The sequence below is a fragment of the Pseudophryne corroboree genome, chromosome 6, assembly GCF_028390025.1.
Source record: "Pseudophryne corroboree isolate aPseCor3 chromosome 6, aPseCor3.hap2, whole genome shotgun sequence".
Classification (NCBI taxonomy): Eukaryota; Metazoa; Chordata; class Amphibia; order Anura; family Myobatrachidae; genus Pseudophryne; species Pseudophryne corroboree.
Genome location: NC_086449.1, coordinates 75,976,623 through 76,002,354, shown reverse-complemented (window position 1 = coordinate 76,002,354; position 25,732 = coordinate 75,976,623). Strand labels below are relative to the sequence as shown.

At 46.6% G+C, this 25,732-nt stretch overlaps 1 protein-coding gene across 2 annotated transcripts in view; it reads right to left on the bottom strand.

Annotated features, from left to right (window-relative positions):
- The window catches only part of PLPPR2 (phospholipid phosphatase related 2), a 40,242-nt gene extending 17,152 nt beyond the window's left edge, over positions 1 to 23,090 (bottom strand). Inside the window, exons 1-3 of one of the 2 annotated variants that reach the window (XM_063931210.1) lie at positions 22,683 to 23,090; positions 17,054 to 17,139; positions 3,728 to 3,916 (exon numbers count right to left, since the gene is read on the bottom strand). In XM_063931210.1, coding sequence (XP_063787280.1) covers positions 3,728 to 3,916; positions 17,054 to 17,139; positions 22,683 to 22,692 — 285 coding nt within the window. In that variant the 5' untranslated portion in view covers positions 22,693 to 23,090. Of the gene's footprint in view, positions 1 to 3,727; positions 3,947 to 17,053; positions 17,140 to 22,682 lie in introns of those variants that run through there. The other variant, XM_063931209.1, reaches the window with a different exon arrangement.
- Between the last annotated feature and the right edge of the window lie 2,642 nt (positions 23,091 to 25,732).

The window sequence follows — 25,732 nt, the reverse complement described above, 5'->3', positions numbered from 1 at the left end:
ATATTCTGAAAATGCATTATGCTGTATAGTGTATAACTATGCACAGGAACATTGAGTATATTAAAACTCCTAGCAAATAAAGAAACCCCTAGTGTGCCATAGGACAGTAACACCAGTCTAAGATCTGCAATGAAGATAGTCTTTATTATTTCTGGAATCAGGTTTCTCTATATTTCATAACTTATCAAATTATACAGTGGGCTTTAGTGAATATTCTAAATATGAAATAATTTGCAGATACCTTGCTGTTTGAATATAAATCAATTGCTCTTTGTATCATTTATGAGAATAGATAGACTAGTCTGATGTGATGAACATGTTTCTGTGCCCCCCTTACCCAGCGCCAGCAGCCACTCACCAGCACATTCCCCTGTATTTTAGCTGTCCTGGTCATCAGCTTCTCATTCACATTGGCTGCTCCTGGTTGGGTTCTTAGGGTGTGGCCTCCAGGCTAGGGGGAATGGCCTCATGGGAAGTTCCGCAATCGCCCCGTTTTCGCCGTTGTAGGGGCATGACCAGCGCTCTTTGAGCTGTTGGCCATGCCCCCAGGCCCTCTCATGGTAAATAGACGCTATGCGCATTGACTCCCCCCCCATTCACCGCTGGACAGTGCGACCCACAGGTGGGATGGATAGTCCCAGAAAAACAGGACTGTCCCCCAATGGGACAGTTGGGAGGTATGGAACTTCCTGAGTAGGTCACATGAGACTGCCTCAAGCTCCACCCCCTTAGTGAGGCAGTTCTGATAGCTCCTCCCCCTGTGCTGTGTTCTGCATTATTGGCCACAGCAGCTCCACAGCTCTGTTCCTTCCCCCCTGACAGTCCCTGTATTCCCACCGGAGTTCGGACTTTAAAAATGATCAGAATAATACAAAGATTATATATATAAGTAACACATATCTTGATTGTATTATTTTAATCATTCTAAATGTTTCTGTTATAAACATTAAAAAAAAAACTATGCTCTTTGCATAAAGTCTTTTCAATACACAGAGGGCCTTTTTTTAAAGTAAATAACTACTCCATTTCTAAATATTCGAACCCCCCCCCCCCCCCACACACACACACACACACACACACACATTAGTGGGACTGAGAGCACAAATCAGTCTCATGCATGAGCTCCTTTGCAAAGAGCGGCCAGGCAAAGCAGCACATTATTAACCCTTACCAGTCTAGGCCAGTATCTGCAGGGGATTTTAGCCTCTCAGCTGCTCTGGCGATATATTTGGTTAAACTGCGGTGATAAGAGATTTATTTATTGCTGTGAAATAAAAATCAGCTTCACCACTTGATCTGGGTTGTGATAAATAGGCTGCAGAGATCCTGTTGGGATACAGCCTTTACCTGCATGTGAGTATAAGTATGACAATGTGAGTGCTTGCTCAGAAACACAAGACTGCAGTTACCCGTAAGCTATAGGCGGATACAAATAAAGAGGGACATGTACTAAGCAGTGATAAAAGTGGAGAAGTGAGCCAGTGGAGAAATTGCCCATGGCAACCAATCAGTTGCTCTGTATACTTTGATAGTATGGAAATTATAAATGTTACGTCAATGCTGATTGGTTGCCATGGGCAACTTCTCCACTGGCTCACTTCTCCACTTCACAGTTACATTGCTTATCCTATCATTGGTATTCAGTCGCATAGTTGACATTTCCTATGTCGGCATTGATAAATGTCGACACCAGCAGCTTGACATGGTGTTAATATCTAACATGTCGATATCTGGAAATTGCCGACATTTTCAGAATGATAAGATTGAAATGTCAACATTAGCATTAGGGTTTGGGTTAGGGGTTAGCATTAGGGTTAGGGACACATTAGAAATGTCAACACAATGAAGGTATCGACATGGCCACTGTGGTCCTCATATACCGGACCCCTATCATTAGATGAGCCGGCTCCCATTCTTTGCCATTAGAAGTGCTGTGCACTTCTGCACCTGCCTCTACGCTACATTTGCCTAGCCGTTATCATGTGCATGTGCTGTGGAAACCTAATTGTCACCTGTGACTTACAGGAGCCTGACAAGGGAGAGAGTTACGGCGGCTGGGTGGTGACCCAGATACTACAAGGCAGGGGTAGCGGCAATTAGTGCACCACCACCCACATTAACAAACAGCTGCTAAATAAACATAGCATAAACACGTTTACACTTATGTATGCTGTTCTCAAGTTCACCAGTGTCTTACTTGACCATTTACTTCTTAAGTGAGGAGGACACCCACACAGTGAGAGCTACGGCGGCTGGGTGGTGACCCAAATACTACAAGGCAGGTGTAGGGGCTTATAGTGCACCACCACCCTCATTAACAAACAGCTGTTAAATACACATAGCATTAGCACATATTTACACTTACCTGTATGCTGTTCTCAAGTATCCTACTTGACCATTACCTCAGTACCTGAGTACACCCACACATGAGAGCTACTTTCTAATATTTATTGTTTAATCTATAACAGTGGTCAGCTGAAATGTAGGCGCAATATGCTACACAGCCACAGGGCGTAGTTCAAGATTTAATTAATACATGAAGAGTTGAGTCAGAGTTGGGAGTGAAGCAAAAACAACAAGTAACTTGGCACCTTGGTAAAACCACACTGCACTGCAGGAGGGGCAGACATACATGGTGTGGGAGACTCACGATTCTTTGGGCAGCACCTGGACACCCAAGCGGGGATGGCCATCGACTATCGATAAATCAATATCATTGATGGTCTATAACCGATGATGAATACTGTTATCATCGATGAAGGAGAACATGATTGTTTCCTACCATTGACAGTATTAAACAACCCGATGTGGGTTTTTTTCCGACAAGGTACCGGAGACATGGAGCCTAGCTCCGCCCTCGGATAACCACAAAACCCTGCCCCAGGCTTCTGATTGGCCTGCAGCCCGGTAAATAGAAGAGCATGGATGACCATCGGTGGGTTAAATGATCGATGGTTCTCTTGCAGATAGTTTTACACCATCGAGGTTAACCATCGATGGTACCAATCGATGTTTAACACCAATGGCTATCCATACACCCAGCAGAGGGGCTAGATCTTCCCTATCCCAACAACCTCCTACTTAAGAGGTTACCTACAGTACGTGTCCTCTCTAGGCTGCTCCTGGAGAAGGAGACGAGGAAGAAAATGTGGGTAAATATTTGCATTTGTGGAGTGGCGTGTCCAAACTCAAATCTAAATTGTAGTGTCACTATAAAGCTGTCCAGCATTTGTGGACTACATGCAAAAAGAAGCCTGTAGTTACCCTGCATGCAAAATAAATCCATGTATTTGCACCCCTTGCAGTGCAACATGGTTTGTTGTCCAGGTGCAAAGTTACTTTTTTTTTTTGCTTTGCCTCTATATGTCTTACATCTACACTTATATATGATGTATATTAGAGAATTTTATGCCCACTGAGGATAGGGAGGAAATGTGCATTAAAGTATGAAATGATCAGCGTCTGCCGCGGTCCACACAGTCTCACAGGCACAATAAACAGGTCAGTACACAGTCTTCCTGTCCTGTATGAGTGCTGCACGGAACCCCTGCTGTCATACGGCCTCTGTGGGGCATATTCAGCATGAAAAAATTGTGCAATGAGAATTTTTTACAGTCCGGTTACATTATGTCACAGTGTGTCGGCTACAGACAGCGCGTCTGTAAGTTCTACACCCAAGTGCAGAGTCCCCACATTCAGTGTGCACTCCAACAGCAGGTATACATACCGTAAGGACAGGCAGCACAGTGATCAGCGGGTACAGAAGTCGCGGTGGGGCCCGGCTGGCGCTCTCAGGGCCCGGATAAGGCTTGGACAAGGTGCTATCGTAGCAGAAGAATCCCTGGGAGTGGATGGGGAACGTGTCTGTGTACTCAAAGTGGTAGGAGAGGATCACCGTGCCGGCCATAAGAACAAGCTGGAAATAGAGCATCTTCTCAGAGGAGCAAGAAACACTGACAGAGGGGGCTGAAGGAGAACAGCAAGTGACAGGGGATGGAAGAAGGGAGCGCAGAATGACATTAGGGAGAGCAGACAAGCACAAAAGGTGAAAGAGACACACAGGGAGGGGTAAGTGAGAGAGGGAAATTGTCATGTGGGTACAGGAAGACGGGATGGACAGAGACAGAGGTGGGTACCCAGATGAAGGGAACAAACGGGAAAGAAACCCCACAGGAGAGGTAATAATATACAGAGATGAGGGGAGAGATAGAACCAGTATACCGGAGAGGTGGCACGCAGAGAGGCTGGAGACACTGCGGAGGTAGTTATATGAGGTGAAACAACACACTAGCCCAATAAGAAAAAGAGAGATAATAACTATAGTGCCTGAGGCAGGAAAACTACATGTGAGGTGACAACGACAGAGACAAGGAAAATGATTGGAGGGACAATGGCAAAAAATGAGAAAGGGGTGACAGAGACGAGAAAAAAAGAATAATAAGCGACAGTTAAGTGTACAAATGGGAAGATGAGGGGTTATTACAGGATGTATAGAATACAGTACATACAGATGTAGGGTGGGGATATAATGAGAGAGAGGGAGAGCTAAAAATCTAATACAAATACAGATATAAATAAGGAAAATGGAAGGAGTTGAGACGAATAAATGAAGGCGCAAAAGACAGTGAAGACAGACAAAGCTAGCGATGTGTCAGAGACTTGTGGAAGGATTCTGGAAAGTGAGTGAAGGACCCTGGAGCAATCACCACTCCCTTCACATCAAGTCACAGGCTCCCCACTCATACTGCATCATATCACAGGCTGCCCACTGCCACTGCATCATATCACAGGCTTCCCAGTCCCACTACATTCTTTCACGGGCTCCCCACTCCTACTACATCCTATTACACGGCTCCCCACTTCCACTACATCATATTACAGGCTCCCCACTCCCACTACATCCTATTACAGGCTACCCACTACATCCTATCACAGGCTCCCCACTCCTACTACATCCTATTACACGGCTCCCCACTCCCACTACATCCTATCACAGGCTCCTCACTCTAACTACATTCTATCACTGGCTCCCCACTCCAACTACATTCTATCACAGGCTCCTCACTCCAACTACATTCTATCACAGGCTCCCCACTCATACTGCATCCTATCACAAGCTCCCCATTTCCACTACATCCTATCACAGGCTCCCCAGTTCCACTACATCCTATCACAGGCCCCCCACTCCAACTGCATCCTATCACAGGCACCCCACTCATACTGTATCCTATCACAGACTCCCCACTTATACAGCATCATATCACAGGCTCCCAACTCACACTACATCATATCACAGGCTCCCCACTCAAGCTACATCCTATCACAGGCTCCGCACTCCCACTACATCATATCACAGGCTTCCCACTCCCACTACATCCTATCACAGGCTCCCCACTCCAACTACATCCTATCACAGGCTCCCCAGTTCCACTACATCCTATCACAGGCTCCCCACTCAAACTACATCCTATCACAGACTCCCCACTTATACAGCATCATATCACAGGCTCCCAACTCACACTACATCATATCACATGCTCCCCACTCAAGCTACATCCTATCACAGGCTCCGCACTCCCACTACATCATATCACAGGCTCCCCACTCATACTGCATCCTGTCAAAGGCTCCCTTCTCCCACTACATCCTATCACAGACTCCCCACTTATACAGCATCATATCACAGGCTCCCAACTCACACTACATCATATCACAGGCTCCCCACTCAAGCTACATCCTATCACAGGCTCCGCACTCCCACTACATCATATCACAGGCTTCCCACTCCCACTACATCCTATCACAGGCTCCCCACTCCAACTACATCCTATCACAGGCTCCCCAGTTCCACTACATCCTATCACAGGCTCCCCACTCAAACTACATCCTATCACAGACTCCCCACTTATACAGCATCATATCACAGGCTCCCAACTCACACTACATCATATCACATGCTCCCCACTCAAGCTACATCCTATCACAGGCTCCGCACTCCCACTACATCATATCACAGGCTTCCCACTCCCACTACATCCTATCACAGGCTCCCCAGTTCCACTGCATCCTATCACAGGCTCCTCACTCCAACTACATTCTATCACAGGCTCTCCAATCATACTGCATCCTATCACAAGCTCCCCAGTTCCACTACATCCTATCACAGGCTCCCCAGTTCCACTACATCCTATCACAGGCTCCCCACTCATACTGCATCCTGTCAAAGGCTCCCTTCTCCCACTACATCCTATCACAGACTCCCCACTTATACTGCATCATATCACAGGCTCCCTACTCACACTACATCATATCACAGGCTCCCCACTCCCACTACATCCTATCACAGGCTTCCCGCTCCCACTACATCCTTTCACAGGCTCCCCACTCCCACTACATCCTATTACAGGCTCCCCACTCCCACTACATCATATCACTGGCTCCCCACTCCCACTACATCCTTTCACAGGCTCTCCACTCCCACTACGTCTTATTACAGGTTCCCCACTCCCACTACATCATATCACAGGCTGCCCACTCCCACTACATCCTATCACAGACTCCCCACTTATACTGCATCATATCACAGGCTCCCCACTCATACTGAATCATATCACAGGCTCCACACTGCCACTACATCATAACACAGGCTCCCCACTCAAACTACATTCTATCACAGGCTCCCCACTCCAACTACATTCTATCACAGGCTCCCCACTCATACTGTATCATATCACAGGCTCCCCACTCATACTGCATCCTATCACAGGCTCCCCACTGCCATTACATCCTATCACAGACTCCCCACTTATACTGCATCATATCACAGGCTCCCCACTCATACTGAATCATATCACAAACTCCCCACTGCCACTACATCATATCACAGGCTCCCTACTCACACTACATCATATCACAGGCTCCCCACTCCAACTACATCCTATCACAGGCTCCCTACTCTCACTACATCATAACACAGGCTCACCACTGCCACTACAGACTCCCCACTCATACTGCATCATATCGCAGGCTCCCTACTGACATTACATAATAGTACAGGCTCCCCACTCTCACTACATCATATCACAGGCTCCCCACTCCAACTACATCATATCACAGGCTGCCCACTCCCACTGCATCCTATCACAGGCTCCCTACTGACATTACATAATAGTACAGGCTCCCCACTCCCACTACATCATATCACAGGCTGCCCACTCCCACTGCATCCTATCACAGGCTCCCTATTCACACTGCATCATATCACAGGCTGCCCGCTACCATCACACTAAGATATAGGATCCATCACACAAGTCAATGGCTTCCTATGCCCTCATCCCTCCCCCATCCTGCCATTATCTCCTCACTCCCTCCGTTCCATCACACCTGCCAATATTGCCAACTTGAAAGTGAAACTGAAGACAAAGTAGACTGCACCAAATGAGTCTAACAATGTCCAGAACCGCCCTCACCATATCTCCCGAACTGGAAAAATGCTAAACCGAGATAAAATAATCATACCCCGATTTTACTAATCAGCTTTCATATTATGGGTAACATCTGGTATACGATAAGCCCCTACTCCTTTTGGGGTCTGTGAATCAGGGCTGTAGCACTGAAATTCTGACGATTAAGAGTATGCTGATCCACTTCTAGGTCCCATCACACAGCGTCTTTTCCCATTAGGTCCCATCACAGAGCGTCTTTTCCCATTAGGTCCCATCACAGAGCGTCTTTTCCCATTAGGTCCCATCACACAGCATCTTTTCCCATTAGGTCCCATCACAGAGCGTCTTTTCCCATTAGGTCACATCACACAGCGTCTTTTCCCATTAGGTCCCATCACAGAGCGTCTTTTCCCATTAGGTCCCATCACACAGCGTCTTTTCCCATTAGGTCCCATCACACAGCATCTTTTCCCATTAGGTCCCATCACAGAGCGTCTTTTCCCATTAGGTCCCATCACACAGCGTCTTTTCCCATTAGGTCCCATCACATAGCGTCTTTTCCCATTAGGTCCCATCACAGAGCATCTTTTCCCATTAGGTCCCATCACAGAGCGTCTTTTCCCATTAGGTCCCATCACAGAGCATCTTTTCCCATTAGGTCCCATCACACAGCATCTTTTCCCATTAGGTCCCATCACAGAGCGTCTTTTCCCATTAGGTCCCATCACACAGCGTCTTTTCCCATTAGGTCCCATCACAGAGCGTCTTTTCCCATTAGGTCCCATCACACAGCGTCTTTTCCCATTAGGTCCCATCACACAGCGTCTTTTCCCATTAGGTCCCATCACACAGCGTCTTTTCCCATTAGGTCCCATCACACAGCGTCTTTTCCCATTAGGTCCCATCACACAGCGTCTTTTCCCATTAGGTCCCATCACACAGCGTCTTTTCCCATTAGTTCTTTCAGATACCAAAATGTGTGACTGTCCTGTATAGGGCCTGCAGGGCCGGGCACCTGCTACGGGGCTGGTGCACGTTTCCCTGGTGCCCCTACATATGCAGCGAGATGGAATTGCAACGCCGCAAGATGCTGCAAGTGGGTGTCTAAATATTAATGAAATTGGCCACGGTATACGTTAGAGATGAGCGCCTGAAATTTTTCGGGTTTTGTGTTTTGGTTTTGGGTTCGGTTCCGCGGCCGTGTTTTGGGTTCGAACGCGTTTTGGCAAAACCTCACCGAATTTTTTTTGTCGGATTCGGGTGTGTTTTGGATTCGGGTGTTTTTTTCAAAAAACACTAAAAAACAGCTTAAATCATAGAATTTGGGGGTCATTTTGATCCCAAAGTATTATTAACCTCAAAAACCATAATTTACACTCATTTTCAGTCTATTCTGACTACCTCACACCTCACAATATTATTTTTAGTCCTAAAATTTGCACCGAGGTCGCTGTGTGAGTAAGATAAGCGACCCTAGTGGCCGACACAAACACCGGGCCCATCTAGGAGTGGCACTGCAGTGTCACGCAGGATGTCCCTTCCAAAAAACCCTCCCCAAACAGCACATGACGCAAAGAAAAAAAGAGGCGCAATGAGGTAGCTGTGTGAGTAAGATTAGCGACCCTAGTGGCCGACACAAACACCGGGCCCATCTAGGAGTGGCACTGCAGTGTCACGCAGGATGGCCCTTCCAAAAAACCCTCCCCAAACAGCACATGACGCAAAGAAAAAAAGAGGCGCAATGAGGTAGCTGTGTGAGTAAGATTAGCGACCCTAGTGGCCGACACAAACACCGGGCCCATCTAGGAGTGGCACTGCAGTGTCACGCAGGATGGCCCTTCCAAAAAACCCTCCCCAAACAGCACATGACGCAAAGAAAAAAAGAGGCGCAATGAGGTAGCTGTGTGAGTAAGATTAGCGACCCTAGTGGCCGACACAAACACCGGGCCCATCTAGGAGTGGCACTGCAGTGTCACGCAGGATGGCCCTTCCAAAAAACCCTCCCCAAACAGCACATGACGCAAAGAAAAAAAGAGGCGCAATGAGGTAGCTGACTGTGTGAGTAAGATTAGCGACCCTAGTGGCCGACACAAACACCGGGCCCATCTAGGAGTGGCACTGCAGTGTCACGCAGGATGGCCCTTCCAAAAAACCCTCCCCAAACAGCACATGACGCAAAGAAAAAAAGAGGCGCAATGAGGTAGCTGTGTGAGTAAGATTAGCGACCCTAGTGGCCGACACAAACACCGGGCCCATCTAGGAGTGGCACTGCAGTGTCACGCAGGATGGCCCTTCCAAAAAACCCTCCCCAAACAGCACATGACGCAAAGAAAAAAAGAGGCGCAATGAGGTAGCTGACTGTGTGAGTAAGATTAGCGACCCTAGTGGCCGACACAAACACCGGGCCCATCTAGGAGTGGCACTGCAGTGTCACGCAGGATGTCCCTTCCAAAAAACCCTCCCCAATCAGCACATGATGCAAAGAAAAAGAAAAGAAAAAAGAGGTGCAAGATGGAATTGTCCTTGGGCCCTCCCACCCACCCTTATGTTGTATAAACAAAACAGGACATGCACACTTTAACCAACCCATCATTTCAGTGACAGGGTCTGCCACACGACTGTGACTGATATGACGGGTTGGTTTGGACCCCCCCCAAAAAAGAAGCAATTAATCTCTCCTTGCACAAACTGGCTCTACAGAGGCAAGATGTCCACCTCATCTTCACCCTCCGATATATCACCGTGTACATCCCCCTCCTCACAGATTATCAATTCGTCCCCACTGGAATCCACCATCTCAGCTCCCTGTGTACTTTGTGGAGGCAATTGCTGCTGGTCAATGTCTCCGCGGAGGAATTGATTATAATTCATTTTAATGAACATCATCTTCTCCACATTTTCTGGATGTAACCTCGTACGCCGATTGCTGACAAGGTGAGCGGCGGCACTAAACACTCTTTCGGAGTACACACTTGTGGGAGGGCAACTTAGGTAGAATAAAGCCAGTTTGTGCAAGGGCCTCCAAATTGCCTCTTTTTCCTGCCAGTATAAGTACGGACTGTGTGACGTGCCTACTTGGATGCGGTCACTCATATAATCCTCCACCATTCTATCAATGTTGAGAGAATCATATGCAGTGACAGTAGACGACATGTCCGTAATCGTTGTCAGGTCCTTCAGTCCGGACCAGATGTCAGCATCAGCAGTCGCTCCAGACTGCCCTGCATCACCGCCAGCGGGTGGGCTCGGAATTCTGAGCCTTTTCCTCGCACCCCCAGTTGCGGGAGAATGTGAAGGAGAAGATGTTGACAGGTCGCGTTCCGCTTGACTTGACAATTTTGTCACCAGCAGGTCTTTCAACCCCAGCAGACCTGTGTCTGCCGGAAAGAGAGATCCAAGGTAGGCTTTAAATCTAGGATCGAGCACGGTGGCCAAAATGTAGTGCTCTGATTTCAACAGATTGACCACCCGTGAATCCTTGTTAAGCGAATTAAGGGCTGCATCCACAAGTCCCACATGCCTAGCGGAATCGCTCCCTTTTAGCTCCTTCTTCAATGCCTCCAGCTTCTTCTGCAAAAGCCTGATGAGGGGAATGACCTGACTCAGGCTGGCAGTGTCTGAACTGACTTCACGTGTGGCAAGTTCAAAGGGCATCAGAACCTTGCACAACGTTGAAATCATTCTCCACTGCACTTGAGACAGGTGCATTCCACCTACTATATCGTGCTCAATTGTATAGGCTTGAATGGCCTTTTGCTGCTCCTCCAACCTCTGAAGCATATAGAGGGTTGAATTCCACCTCGTTACCACTTCTTGCTTCAGATGATGGCAGGGCAGGTTCAGTAGTTTTTGGTGGTGCTCCAGTCTTCTGTACGTGGTGCCTGTACGCCGAAAGTGTCCCGCAATTTTTCTGGCCACCGACAGCATCTCTTGCACGCCCCTGTCGTTTTTTAAAAAATTCTGCACCACCAAATTCAAGGTATGTGCAAAACATGGGACGTGCTGGAATTTGCCCATATTTAATGCACACACAATATTGCTGGCGTTGTCCGATGCCACAAATCCACAGGAGAGTCCAATTGGGGTAAGCCATTCCGCGATGATCTTCCTCAGTTGCCGTAAGAGGTTTTCAGCTGTGTGCGTATTCTGGAAAGCGGTGATACAAAGCGTAGCCTGCCTAGGAAAGAGTTGGCGTTTGCGAGATGCTGCTACTGGTGCCGCCGCTGCTGTTCTTGCGGCGGGAGTCCATACATCTACCCAGTGGGCTGTCACAGTCATATAGTCCTGACCCTGCCCTGCTCCACTTGTCCACATGTCCGTGGTTAAGTGGACATTGGGTACAACTGCATTTTTTAGGACACTGGTGAGTCTTTTTCTGACGTCCGTGTACATTCTCGGTATCGCCTGCCTAGAGAAGTGGAACCTAGATGGTATTTGGTAACGGGGGCACACTGCCTCAATAAATTGTCTAGTTCCCTGTGAACTAACGGCGGATACCGGACGCACGTCTAACACCAACATAGTTGTCAAGGACTCAGTTATCCGCTTTGCAGTAGGATGACTGCTGTGATATTTCATCTTCCTCGCAAAGGACTGTTGAACAGTCAATTGCTTACTGGAAGTAGTACAAGTGGGCTTACGACTTCCCCTCTGGGATGACCATCGACTCCCAGCGGCAACAACAGCAGCGCCAGCAGCAGTAGGCGTTACACGCAAGGATGCATCGGAGGAATCCCAGGCAGGAGAGGACTCGTCAGAATTGCCAGTGACATGGCCTGCAGGACTATTGGCATTCCTGGGGAAGGAGGAAATTGACACTGAGGGAGTTGGTGGGGTGGTTTGCGTGAGCTTGGTTACAAGAGGAAGGGATTTACTGGTCAGTGGACTGCTTCCGCTGTCACCCAAAGTTTTTGAACTTGTCACTGACTTATTATGAATGCGCTGCAGGTGACGTATAAGGGAGGATGTTCCGAGGTGGTTAACGTCCTTACCCCTACTTATTACAGCTTGACAAAGGGAACACACGGCTTGACACCTGTTGTCCGCATTTCTGGTGAAATACCTCCACACCGAAGAGCTGATTTTTTTGGTATTTTCACCTGGCATGTCAACGGCCATATTCCTCCCACGGACAACAGGTGTCTCCCCGGGTGCCTGACTTAAACAAACCACCTCACCATCAGAATCCTCCTGGTCAATTTCCTCCCCAGCGCCAGCAACACCCATATCCTCCTCATCCTGGTGTACTTCAACACTGACATCTTCAATCTGACTATCAGGAACTGGACTGCGGGTGCTCCTTCCAGCACTTGCAGGGGGCGTGCAAATGGTGGAAGGCGCATGCTCTTCACGTCCAGTGTTGGGAAGGTCAGGCATCGCAACCGACACAATTGGACTCTCCTTGTGGATTTGGGATTTCAAAGAACGCACAGTTCTTTGCGGTGCTTTTGCCAGCTTGAGTCTTTTCAGTTTTCTAGCGAGAGGCTGAGTGCTTCCATCCTCATGTGAAGCTGAACCACTAGCCATGAACATAGGCCAGGGCCTCAGCCGTTCCTTGCCACTCCGTGTGGTAAATGGCATATTGGCAAGTTTACGCTTCTCCTCCGACAATTTTATTTTAGGTTTTGGAGTCCTTTTTTTACTGATATTTGGTGTTTTGGTTTTGACATGCTCTGTACTATGCCATTGGGCATCGGCCTTGGCAGACGACGTTGCTGGCATTTCATCGTCTCGGCCATGACTAGTGGCAGCAGCTTCAGCACGAGGTGGAAGTGGATCTTGATCTTTCCCTAATTTTGGAACCTCAACATTTTTGTTCTCCATATTTTAATAGGCACAACTAAAAGGCACCTCAGGTAAACAATGGAGATGGATGGATTGGATACTAGTATACAATTATGGACGGGCTGCCGAGTGCCGACACAGAGGTAGCCACAGCCGTGAACTACCGCACTGTACTGTGTCTGCTGCTAATATATAGACTGGTTGATAAAGAGATAGTATACTCGTAACTAGTATGTATGTATAAAGAAAGAAAAAAAAACCACGGTTAGGTGGTATATACAATTATGGACGGGCTGCCGAGTGCCGACACAGAGGTAGCCACAGCCGTGAACTACCGCACTGTACTGTGTCTGCTGCTAATATATAGACTGGTTGATAAAGAGATAGTATACTCGTAACTAGTATGTCTGTATAAAGAAAGAAAAAAAAACCACGGTTAGGTGGTATATACAATTATGGACGGGCTGCCGAGTGCCGACACAGAGGTAGCCACAGCCGTGAACTACCGCACTGTACTGTGTCTGCTGCTAATATATAGACTGGTTGATAAAGAGATAGTATACTCGTAACTAGTATGTATGTATAAAGAAAGAAAAAAAAACCACGGTTAGGTGGTATATACAATTATGGACGGGCTGCCGAGTGCCGACACAGAGGTAGCCACAGCCGTGAACTACCGCACTGTACTGTGTCTGCTGCTAATATATAGACTGGTTGATAAAGAGATAGTATACTCGTAACTAGTATGTATGTATAAAGAAAGAAAAAAAAACCACGGTTAGGTGGTATATACAATTATGGACGGGCTGCCGAGTGCCGACACAGAGGTAGCCACAGCCGTGAACTACCGCACTGTACTGTGTCTGCTGCTAATATATAGACTGGTTGATAAAGAGATAGTATACTCGTAACTAGTATGTATGTATAAAGAAAGAAAAAAAAACCACGGTTAGGTGGTATATACAATTATGGACGGGCTGCCGAGTGCCGACACAGAGGTAGCCACAGCCGTGAACTACCGCACTGTACTGTGTCTGCTGCTAATATAGACTGGTTGATAAAGAGATAGTATACTACTAATATTATATATACTGGTGGTCAGGTCACTGGTCACTAGTCACACTGGCAGTGGCACTCCTGCAGCAAAAGTGTGCACTGTTTAATTTTAATATAATATTATGTACTCCTGGCTCCTGCTATAACCTATAACTGGCACTGCAGTAGTGCTCCCCAGTCTCCCCCACAATTATAAGCTGTGTGAGCTGAGCAGTCAGACAGATATATAATATATATAGATGATGCAGCACACTGGCCTGAGCCTGAGCAGTGCACACAGATATGGTATGTGACTGACTGAGTCACTGTGTGTATCGCTTTTTTCAGGCAGAGAACGGATATATTAAATAAACTGCACTGTGTGTCTGGTGGTCACTCACTATATAATATATTATGTACTCCTGGCTCCTGCTATAACCTATAACTGGCACTGCAGTAGTGCTCCCCAGTCTCCCCCACAATTATAAGCTGTGTGAGCTGAGCAGTCAGACAGATATATATAATATTATATATAGATAATAGATGATGCAGCACACTGGCCTGAGCCTGAGCAGTGCACACAGATATGGTATGTGACTGAGTCACTGTGTGCTGTGTATCGCTTTTTTCAGGCAGAGAACGGATTATAAATAAAACTGGTGGTCACTGGTCACTATCAGCAAAACTCTGCACTGTACTGAGTACTCCTAATGCTCCCCAAAATTAGTAAATCAAGTGTCTCTCTAATCTATTCTAAACGGAGAGGACGCCAGCCACGTCCTCTCCCTATCAATCTCAATGCACGTGTGAAAATGGCGGCGACGCGCGGCTCCTTATATAGAATCCGAGTCTCGCGATAGAATCCGAGCCTCGCGAGAATTCTACAGCGTCATGATGACGTTCGGGCGCGCTCGGGTTAACCGAGCAAGGCGGGAAGATCCGAGTCGCTCGGACCCGTGAAAAAAAACATGAAGTTCTGGCGGGTTCGGATTCAGAGAATCCGAACCCGCTCATCTCTAGTATACGTGTGACTTTACATCATGCCCTGTATGTCACTTGTCTGTATGGTATCAGTATAAGATCCCAACGTCTGGTATCCCGGTGTGCGAAATAGCGACGCCGGGATCCAGGAGTTTAAAATAGTGACAGGGGCGAGTAAAGGGTGTTCTAGATTCTCCTCAACCCCCCTAACCCTCCCTACCCACAGCCTAACCCTAACCTCCCACTTTGTGCCTAACCCTAACAACCCCACATAGGTGCCTAATCCTAACCCTCCATCCCCGTGCCTAAAGCTAACCCTCCCGACCGCAGCCTTACCCTAACCCACCGAGAAGGGTGCCTAACCCTAACCCCCCTTTCTGCAGCCTAACCCTAACCTCCCGGGATGCAGCCTAAACCTAACCTTCCCCCCCCTTCCCCCTCCACGGCTTACCTCTGCAGCACCGCGGTGCCTCCTTGTTTGGGATCCCGGTTGTCGGGACTCCGGTGCCTGGATGTTGCCCCCTTTCTGAATGCCGGTGTCGGCATTCAGACTAGTGTCGGGATCCCGGCATATGTATTCTGACTGTCGGGTTCCCGACAGCCGGGATCCTGACTGCTTCCCATCTGAATCTCCTCAATTTATTATTGTTGTTATTCTAATTATTATTCCATTGTCTTTCATTATTCATATCTTCATAGGAGACTTCCAGGGCCGTCTTTTCGTATGGGCTCAATGGGCTCTTGCCCAAGGGCCCCAGCAGTATAAGGGCCCTAGGCTGATAGCTGAGGGTCCCCTCTTTCCACGGGTACCAGATTTTTGAAAATCGGCCCTGGGGAACCGGAGATATCCGACTTGAAAGCAGTGTTCCCCATCCAAGCCTGTTAATTGCTCTTCCCAGCCGGATATCTCCGGTTCTGTCTAACTTAGAGTTTGTCTGAGGGTATAATCCAAAAGCTGTGACTCTCCCCTTTCAGAATACACTGGCAGCTAGTCTCTACTATGCCCAAAACCAGAGATATCAACCTTCAAGCAGATGGTCCCTGCTCCAGCTCCACACGGCTAGTATGCAGTTTTAGAATTTCATTGGTGAATTGCTCTGGCTCCTGAACTCTGATCCCCAAGTCACCAGAACTATCTGAAAGGTGGGACTCTCTAGTTTTGTATCCCATTTAAAGCTAAGAAATATATTTTCAGGAACTTGAGATATCTGCAGTCAAGCAAGCTGCCCTCCCACCAAAAAATTATAAATATTAAGCCCACTCCACTATCCACCCCTTCCCTACGTGTTAAACACCCCCCTACCACCCTGGAAGTCATGCACCAGGGCCCCTTCATTCAGCCCAATGCCCCCTTCTATAGTTTAGCCCCATCTGTGCAGTAAAGGCGAAATTAGCAGAAATTATTGCTCCAGGTCCTACATGCTGAGCAGAAGATAGAACACCCCCTACCGCCCGCGGGACATCAAAGCTGCCGCTGATAGCATCCACACGCCTACCTCTTAAGGATGGGTAGGGGGCCCAGCGCATTGCTGTGCCCAGGGGCCTACACTACTGTTAAGACGGCCCTGGAGACTTCCACTCTCTGTCACATCATCTCAGCTCACGCTCACCACCAGCCACGCTCTCCCCGATCGCTGTTCACACTCTAACGCACAATGAGCAAATACATAAGTACTGTCCATCAGTGGCAGGAGGAGAGCGCTGAGAGACAGCCAGAGAGAGGCGGGAGGGGAAGACAAAGGGGGGCTGAGACTACATAGGAGAAAGGTGTTAGACTGAGAGGAGGGGGCATGAGAACTAGTCAGTACCTCCACGAACAGGAAACATGGGATGATCGAGGTGCTGCTCTTAATCTCAGTCTCATGTGCTGCCATGTGTGGCACTCCGACATAACCTGGAACCAAGGAGAGACATTATGAACCATTCAAAGGGCCCATTTATAGGGACACGTCATCAACTGCACATTACACCGATCCAACCACCCCTAACATGACCTGACCACTGGACATGACCATAATACACTCTACACAGACATAGGACACTACAGGGGTAATTCTGAGTTGATCGCAGCAGCAAGTTTGTTAGCAATTGGGCAAAACCATGTGCACTGCAGGTGTTATAACATTTGCAGAGAAAGTCAGATTTGGGTGGGTTATTTCATTTATGTGCAGGGTAAATACTGGCTGTTTTATTTTTACACTGCAAATTAGATTTCAGTTTGAACACACCACACCCAAATCTAACTCTCTCTGCAAATGTTATATCTGTCCCCCTGCAGTGCACATGGGTGGTCATTCCGAGTTGTTCGCTCTGTAATTTTCTTCGCATCGCAGCGATTTTCCGCTAATTGCGCATGCGCAATGTTCGCACTGCGACTGCGCCAAGTAAATTTGCTATGCAGTTAGGAATTTTACTCACGGCATTACAAGGTTTTTTCTTCGTTCTGGTGATCGTAAAGTGATTGACAGGATCTAACTCTCTCTGCACATGTTATATCTGTCCCTCCCCTGCAGTGCACATGGTTTTGCCCAATTGCTTAAAAATTTCCTGCTGCGATCAACTTGGAATTACCCCCCATGTGCAGTGCAGGTGTGGCAGATATAACATTTGCAGAGAGAGAGTTAGATTTGGGTGGGTTATTTCGTTTCTGTGTAGGGTAAATACTGGCTGCTTTATTTTTACACTGCAATTTAGATTTCAGTTTGAATACACCCCAACCAAATCTAACTCTCTCTGCCCATGTTATATCTGTCCCCCCTGCAGTGCACGTGGGCCCTCATTCCGAGTTGTTCGCTCGCTAGCTGCTTTTAGCAGCATTGCACACGCTAGGCCGCCGCCCTCTGGGAGTGTATCTTAGTTTAGCAGAATAGCGAACGAAAGATTAGCAGAACTGCTACTAAATAATTCCTTGCAGTTTCTGAGTAGCTCCAGACCTACTCACAGATTGCGATCAGCTCAGTCCGTTTAGTTCCTGGTTTGACGTCACAAACATGCCCTGCGTTTGGCCAGCCACTCCCCCGTTTCTCCAGACACTCCCGCCTTTTCCCCTGACACGCCTGCGTTTTTTATCACACTCCTGGAAAACGCTCAATTACCGCCCAGAAACGGTAAATATTTTCTTGCAGTTTCTGAGTAGCTCCAGACCTACTCCTAGATTGCGATCAGCTCAGTCTGTTTAGTTCCTGGTTTGACATCACAAACACGCCCTGCGTTCGGCCAGTTTCTCCAGACACTCCCGCGTTTTTCCCTGAAACGCCTGCGTTTTTTTAGCACACTCCCGGAAAACGCTCAGTTACCAAACAGAAACGCCCCTTTCCTGTCAATCATTCACCGATCAGCAGTGCGACTGAAAATCGTCGCTCGAACACTAGCAAATCTACTAAGTTTTGTGTTAATTAACTTAGCGCATGCGCGCTGCGTACCATGCGCAGTTAGCAACAAATCGCAGCATAGCGAAAATCGGCAATGAGCGAACAACTCGGAATGACCCCCATGGTTTTGCCCAACTGCTAACAAATTTGCTGCTGCGATCAACTCAGAATTAGGCCCTACATTTCCAATTATCAAGTCTTCGCCAAGTCCTAAAATCAGGCCATTTTAATCACATATATCAGATTATACTTTGCCATTGTTTGTTCAACAACAAAAAAGCAAACGCGTAGAGGTAACGTATGAACAGAACCGAGTTACGGTCGTTAAGTCAACACAACTTAGGTCGACACTCATTAGGTCGACAACTGAAGGTCGACAATGCCATTAGGTCGACATGGCTGTTATGTCAACATGTACTAGGTCGACAGGTCAAAAGGTCGACATGAGTTTTTCCCATTTTTTTTTTCATACTTAACGATCCACGTGGACTATGATTGCGAGCCATGTGAGGGGACACGGTGCACCAATTTGGGTTCCCCGTCACTTTATGGAGAAAACAACACCAAAAACAGTAAAAAACCTAATGTCGACCTTTTGACCTGTTGACCTAGTACAAGTCGACCTAGCACCAATGTCAACCTAATACATGTCGACCTAATGGCAATGTCGACCTTCAGTGGTCGACCTAATGAGTGTCGACCTAAGTTGGGTCGACCCAACAACCCATACCCACAGAACCATTCCAGAAGCAATAACTAGAAGTAATAATTCCCTATACAAGAGGTCAAGTCGTGATTATCATATAATGGCGTTAAACAGTTTAGTGGTACACTCAGGAGCTGGGTTACTGTAATAAGATGTTACAGGGGTAATAAGATACTCAGGAGCTGGGTTACTGTAATAAGATGTTACAGAGGTAATTAGACACTCAGGAGCTGGGTTACTGTAATAAGATGTTACAGGGGTAATAAGACACTCAAGAGCTGGGTTACTGTAATATGATGTTACAGGGGTAATAAGACACTCAGGAGCTGGGTTACTGTAATAAGATGTTACAGGGGTAATAAGACACTCAGGAGCTGGGTTACTGTAATAAGACGTTACAGGGGTAATTAGACACTCAGAAGCTGGGTTACTGTAATAAGATGTTACAGGGGTAATAAGGCACTCAGGAGCTGGGTTACTGTAATAAGATGTTACAGGGGTAATAAAACTCAGGAGCTGGGTTACTGTAATAAGATGTTACAGGGGTAATAAGACACTCAGGAGCTGGGTTACTGTAATAAGATGTTACAGGGGTAATAAAACTCAGGAGCTGGGTTACTGTAATAAGATGTTCCATGTGTAATAAGACACTCAGGAGCTGGGTTACTGTAATAAGATGTTACAGGGGTAATAAGGCACTCAGGAGCTGGGTTAATGTAATAAGATGTTACAGGGGTAATAAGACTCAGGAGCTGGGTTACTGTAATAAAATGTTACAGGGGTAATAAAACACACAGGAGCTGGGATACTGTAATAAGATGTTACAGGGGTAATACGACACTCAGGAGCTGGGTTACTGATATACGATGCTACAGGGGTAATAAGACACTCAGGAGCTGGGTTACTGTAATAAGATGTTACAGGGGTAATAAGACACTCAGGAGCTGGGTTACTGTACTACGATGTTACAGGGGTAATAACACACACAGGAGCTGGGTTACTGTTCTAAGATGTTATGGGGTAATAAGATGCTCAGGAGCTGGGTTACTGTAATACGATGTTACAGGGGTAATAATAAGACACTCAGGAGCTGGGTTACTGTAATAAGATGTCATAGGGGTGATAAGACACTTAGGAGCTGGGTTACTGTAATAAGATGTTACAGGGGTAATAAGACACTCAGGAGCTGGGATACTGTAATATGATGTTACATGGGTAATTAGACACTCAGGAGCTGGGTTACTGTAATAAGATGTTACAGGGGTAATAAGACACTCAGGAGCTGGGTTACTGTAATAAGACGTTACAGGGGTAATTAGACACTCAGAAGCTGGGTTACTGTAATAAGATGTTACAGGGGTAATAAGGCACTCAGGAGCTGGGTTACTGTAATAAGATGTTACAGGGGTAATAAGACACTCAGGAGCTGTATTACTGTAATAAGATGTTACAGGGGTAATAAGACACTCAGGAGCTGGGTTACTGTAATAAGATGTTACAGGGGTAATAAAACACTCAGGAGCTGGGTTACTGTAATAAGATGTCACAGGGGTAATAAGACACTCAGATGCTGGGTTACTGTAATAAGATATTACAGGAGTAATAAGACATTGAGGAGCTGGGATACTGTAACAAGATGTTATAGGGTAATAAGACACTCAGGAGCTGGGTTACTGTAATAAGATGTTACTGGGGTAATAAGACAATCAGATGCTGGGTTACTGTAATAAGATGTTACAGGGGTAATAAGACATTGAGGAGCTGGGTTACTGTAATAAGATGTTACAGGGGTAATAAGACACTCAGGAGCTGGGTTACTGTAATAAGATATTACAGGGGTAATAAGACACTCAGGAGCTGGGATACTGTAATAAGATGTTACTGGGGCAATAAGACACTCAGGAGCTGGGTTACTGTAATAAGATGTTACAGGAGTAATAAGACACTCAGGAGCTGGGTTACTGTAATAAGATATTACTGGGGTAATAAGACAATCAGATGCTGGGTTACTGTAATAAGATGTTACAGGGGTAATAAGACATTGAGGAGCTGGGTTACTGTAATAAGATGTTACAGGGGTAATAAGACACTCAGGAGCTGGGTTACTGTAATAAGATATTACAGGGGTAATAAGACACTCAGGAGCTGGGTTACTGTAATAAGATGTTACAGGGGTAATAAGACATTCAGGAGCTGGGTTACTGTAATAAGATGTTACATGGGGTAATAAGACACTCAGGAGCTGGGTTACTGTAATAAGATGTTACATGGGTAATAAGACACTCAGGAGCTGGGTTACTGTAATAAGATGTTACAGGGTAATAAGGCACTCAGGAGCTGGGTTACTGTAATAAGATGTTACAGGGGTAATAAGACACTCAGGAGCTGGGTTATTGTAATAAGATGTTACAGGGGTAATTAGACACTCAGGAGCTGGGTTACTGTAATAAGATGTTACAGGGGTAATAAGACACTCAGGAGCTGGGATACTGTAATAAGATGTTACATGGGTAATAAGACACTCAGGAGCTGGGTTACTGTAATAAGATGTTACAGGGTTAATAAGACACTCAGGAGCTAGGTTACTGTAATAAGATGTTACAGGGGTAATAAGACACTCAGGAGCTGGGTTACTGAAATAAGATGTTACAGGGGTAATAAGACACTCAGGAGCTGGGTTACTGAAATAAGATGTTACAGGGGTAATAAGGCACTCAGGAGCTGGGTTACTGCAATAAGACGTTACAGGGGTAATAAGACACTCAGGAGCTGGGTTACTGTAATAAGATGTTACAGGGTAATAAGGCACTCAGGAGCTGGGTTACTGTAATAAGATGTTACAGGGGTAATAAGACACTCAGGAGCTGGGTTACTGTAATAAGATGTTACAGGGGTAATTAGACACTCAGGAGCTGGGTTACTGTAATAAGATGTTACAGGGGTAATAAGACACTCAGGAGCTGGGATACTGTAATAAGATGTTACATGGGTAATAAGACACTCAGGAGCTGGGTTACTGTAATAAGATGTTACAGGGTTAATAAGACACTCAGGAGCTAGGTTACTGTAATAAGATGTTACAGGGGTAATAAGACACTCAGGAGCTGGGTTACTGAAATAAGATGTTACAGGGGTAATAAGACACTCAGGTGCTGGGTTACTGTAATAAGATGTTACAGGGGTAATAAGACAATCAGGATCTGGTTTAATGTAATGGGATATTACAGGGGTAATAAGACATTTAGGGGCTGGGGTACTGTAATAATGATTAGCTCTGTCATATACAGAGTGTTAGGAGAAGTGTGATGAACATCCCCAGATAATTTGGGTATACCCTCTAATCCCCAGTTTATCACAGACCTGCTGGCATCGTGCAGATATTCTCTCTCTCCCTATCACGCTTCGGGGTGTCAGATCATAGGGAGGAGAGACAGCTGGCAGACATGTCCTTTCCCTCCCTGAACACAGCCTACAAGGATAAGGAGGGAGCAAAGGGAATGTACAGGGAATAGAGAAGGATGCTGAAGGATGGAGTGAGGGGAGAGAGGGAAATACAGACAGGAGCGATATCAATCGGGAGAATAGGAGATAATAGGAGGAAAAGGAGGGAAGTGACAGGAGAGGTAACTGCAGGGAGAAGGGAATGTCAGGGAATGGGGAATGTCAGGGAATAATGAATGAGGCAATAGAGGGGATAGATGGAGAGGGACAGACAATGAGAGGAGAGGAAAAGAATGGAGCGATGGAGGGCAGAAAAGGAGGAGTATAACAGCCATGGGGGATCTCATTAGTAATCTGACGGCATATGCTGTATGACTATGACACCCACCTCTCTGTACCTGAGTTTGGCTACAGGAACAGCGCCCCCTGCTGTATATCTCAGGGAAAGACTATACTATATAATCATTTCCCTACAAAGGTATTATGTCAGTCAGTATTAGCAAAGTGTTACTAGTGGCATCCCACGGACAACTGAGGGCATCTACTCTGTATTTCCTATAACATTCCCAAATGGGGTCCTGTTTTATATTTGTCCCAGCGACACGTACAGTTTGCAGAGTTCTGTTCTGGGTTCTGCGATCGGACCCTTCAGGCGATGTGGTTCTGAATGAAAAGCATAATATGCAGTAAGTTTATATATAAGCAACGTAGGATACAGAGATATTTTGTGTTGTTGTCACCTCCCTTGTATACGCCAGCTGGCGTATATACTGTAGGGGGAGATTTATCAAAGCATGGAGAGAGATACAGTGGAGAGAAATAAAGTATCAACTAATCAGCTCCTAACTGCCATGCTACATCTTGTGTTTAATAAATGACAGTTGGGAGCTGATATTTTATCTCTCTCTAAACTCCTCTGTAAACTGAAAGACCATATTTCAGCATTTAGGGGTCTATTCATGAAGCAGTGAAAGAGTGGAGAAGTGAGCCTGTGGAGAAGTTGTCCATGGCAACCAATCAGCTGCTCCGTACAATTGTATAGTATGCAAATTATAAGTGTTACTTCAATGATGATTGGTCGCCATGGGCAACTTCTCCACTATTTCACTTCTCCATACTTTTCACTGCTTCATAAATAGACCCTTAGCTCTTTAATAAAATAAATTAATAAATAAAACACATCTATTTATATATTTATTTATTTTTCTCTGACGTCCTAGTGGATGCTGGGAACTCCGTAAGGACCATGGGGAATAGCGGCTCCGCAGGAGACTGGGCACAAAAAGTAAAAGCTTTAGACTAGCTGGTGTGCACTGGCTCCTCCCCCTATGACCCTCCTCCAAGCCTCAGTTAGATTTTTGTGCCCGAACGAGAAGGGTGCAAGCTAGGTGGCTCTCCTGAGCTGCTTAGAAGTAAAAGTTTAAATAGGTTTTTTATTTTCAGTGAGTCCTGCTGGCAACAGGCTCACTGCATCGTGGGACTAAGGGGAGAAGAAGCGAACTCACCTGACTGCAGAGTGGATTGGGCTTCTTGGCTACTGGACATTAGCTCCAGAGGGACGATCACAGGTTCAGCCTGGATGGGTCCCGGAGCCGCGCCGCCGGCCCCCTTACAGAGCCAGAAGAGCGAAGAGGTCCGGAGAAAGCGGCGGCAGAAGACGTTCCTGTCTTCAAATAAGGTAGCGCACAGCACTGCAGCTGTGCGCCATTGCTCTCAGCACACTTCACACTCCGGTCACTGAGGGTGCAGGGCGCTGGGGGGGAGCGCCCTGAGACGCAATAAAAACGATATAAAAACCATATATGGCTAAAAAAAATGCATCACATATAGCTCCTGGGCTATATGGATGCATTTATCCCCTGCCAGTTTCCTGAAAAAAGCGGGAGAAAAGGCCGCCGTGAAGGGGGCGGAGCCTTTCTCCTCAGCACACAAGCGCCATTTTCTTTCACAGCTCCGCTGGAAGGACGGCTCCCTGACTCTCCCCTGCAGTCCTGCACTACAGAAACAGGGTAAAACAGAGAGGGGGGCACTATTGGCAGCTAATATATAAATACAGCAGCTATAACAGGGAGTAACACTTATATAAGGTTATCCCTGTATATATATAGCGCTCTGGTGTGTGCTGGCAAACTCTCCCTCTGTCTCCCCAAAGGGCTAGTGGGGTCCTGTCCTCTATCAGAGCATTCCCTGTGTGTGTGCTGGGTGTCTGTACGATTGTGTCGACATGTATGAGGAGGAAAATGATGTGGAAGCAGAGCAATTGCCTGTGTTAGTGATGTCACCCCCTAGGGAGTCGACACCTGACTGGATGGTAGTAATTAAAGAATTACGTGACAATGTCAGCACTTTGCAAAAAACTGTTGACGACATGAGACAGCCGACAAATCAATTAGTGCCTGTTCAGGCGTCTCAGACGCCAGTGTCGACGGTGACGAGACAAACGTAATGTCCAGTAGGGCCACACGTTACATGATCACGGCAATGAAGGAGGCATTGAACATTTCTGACACTACAAGTACCACAAAAAAGGGTATTATGTGGGGTGTGAAAAAACTACCAGTGGTTTTTCCTGAGTCAGATGAATTAAATGAGGTGTGTGATAAAGCGTGGGTTTCCCCCGAAAAAAAAACCTGCTGATTTCTAATAAATTATTGGCACTATACCCTTTCCCGACAGAGGTTAGGGCACGTTGGGAAACACCCCCTAGGGTAGATAAGGCGCTCACACGCTTATCAAAACAAGTGGCGTTACCGTCTCCTGATACGGCCGCTCTCAAGGAACCAGCTGATAGAAGGCTGGAAAATATCTTAAAAGGTATATAGACACATACCGGTGTTATACTGCGACCAGCGATCGCCTCAGCCTGGATGTGCAGCGCTGGAGTGGCTTGGTCGGATTCCCTGACTGAAAATATTGATACCCTGGATAGGGACAGTATATTATTAACTATAGAGCATTTAAAGGATGCA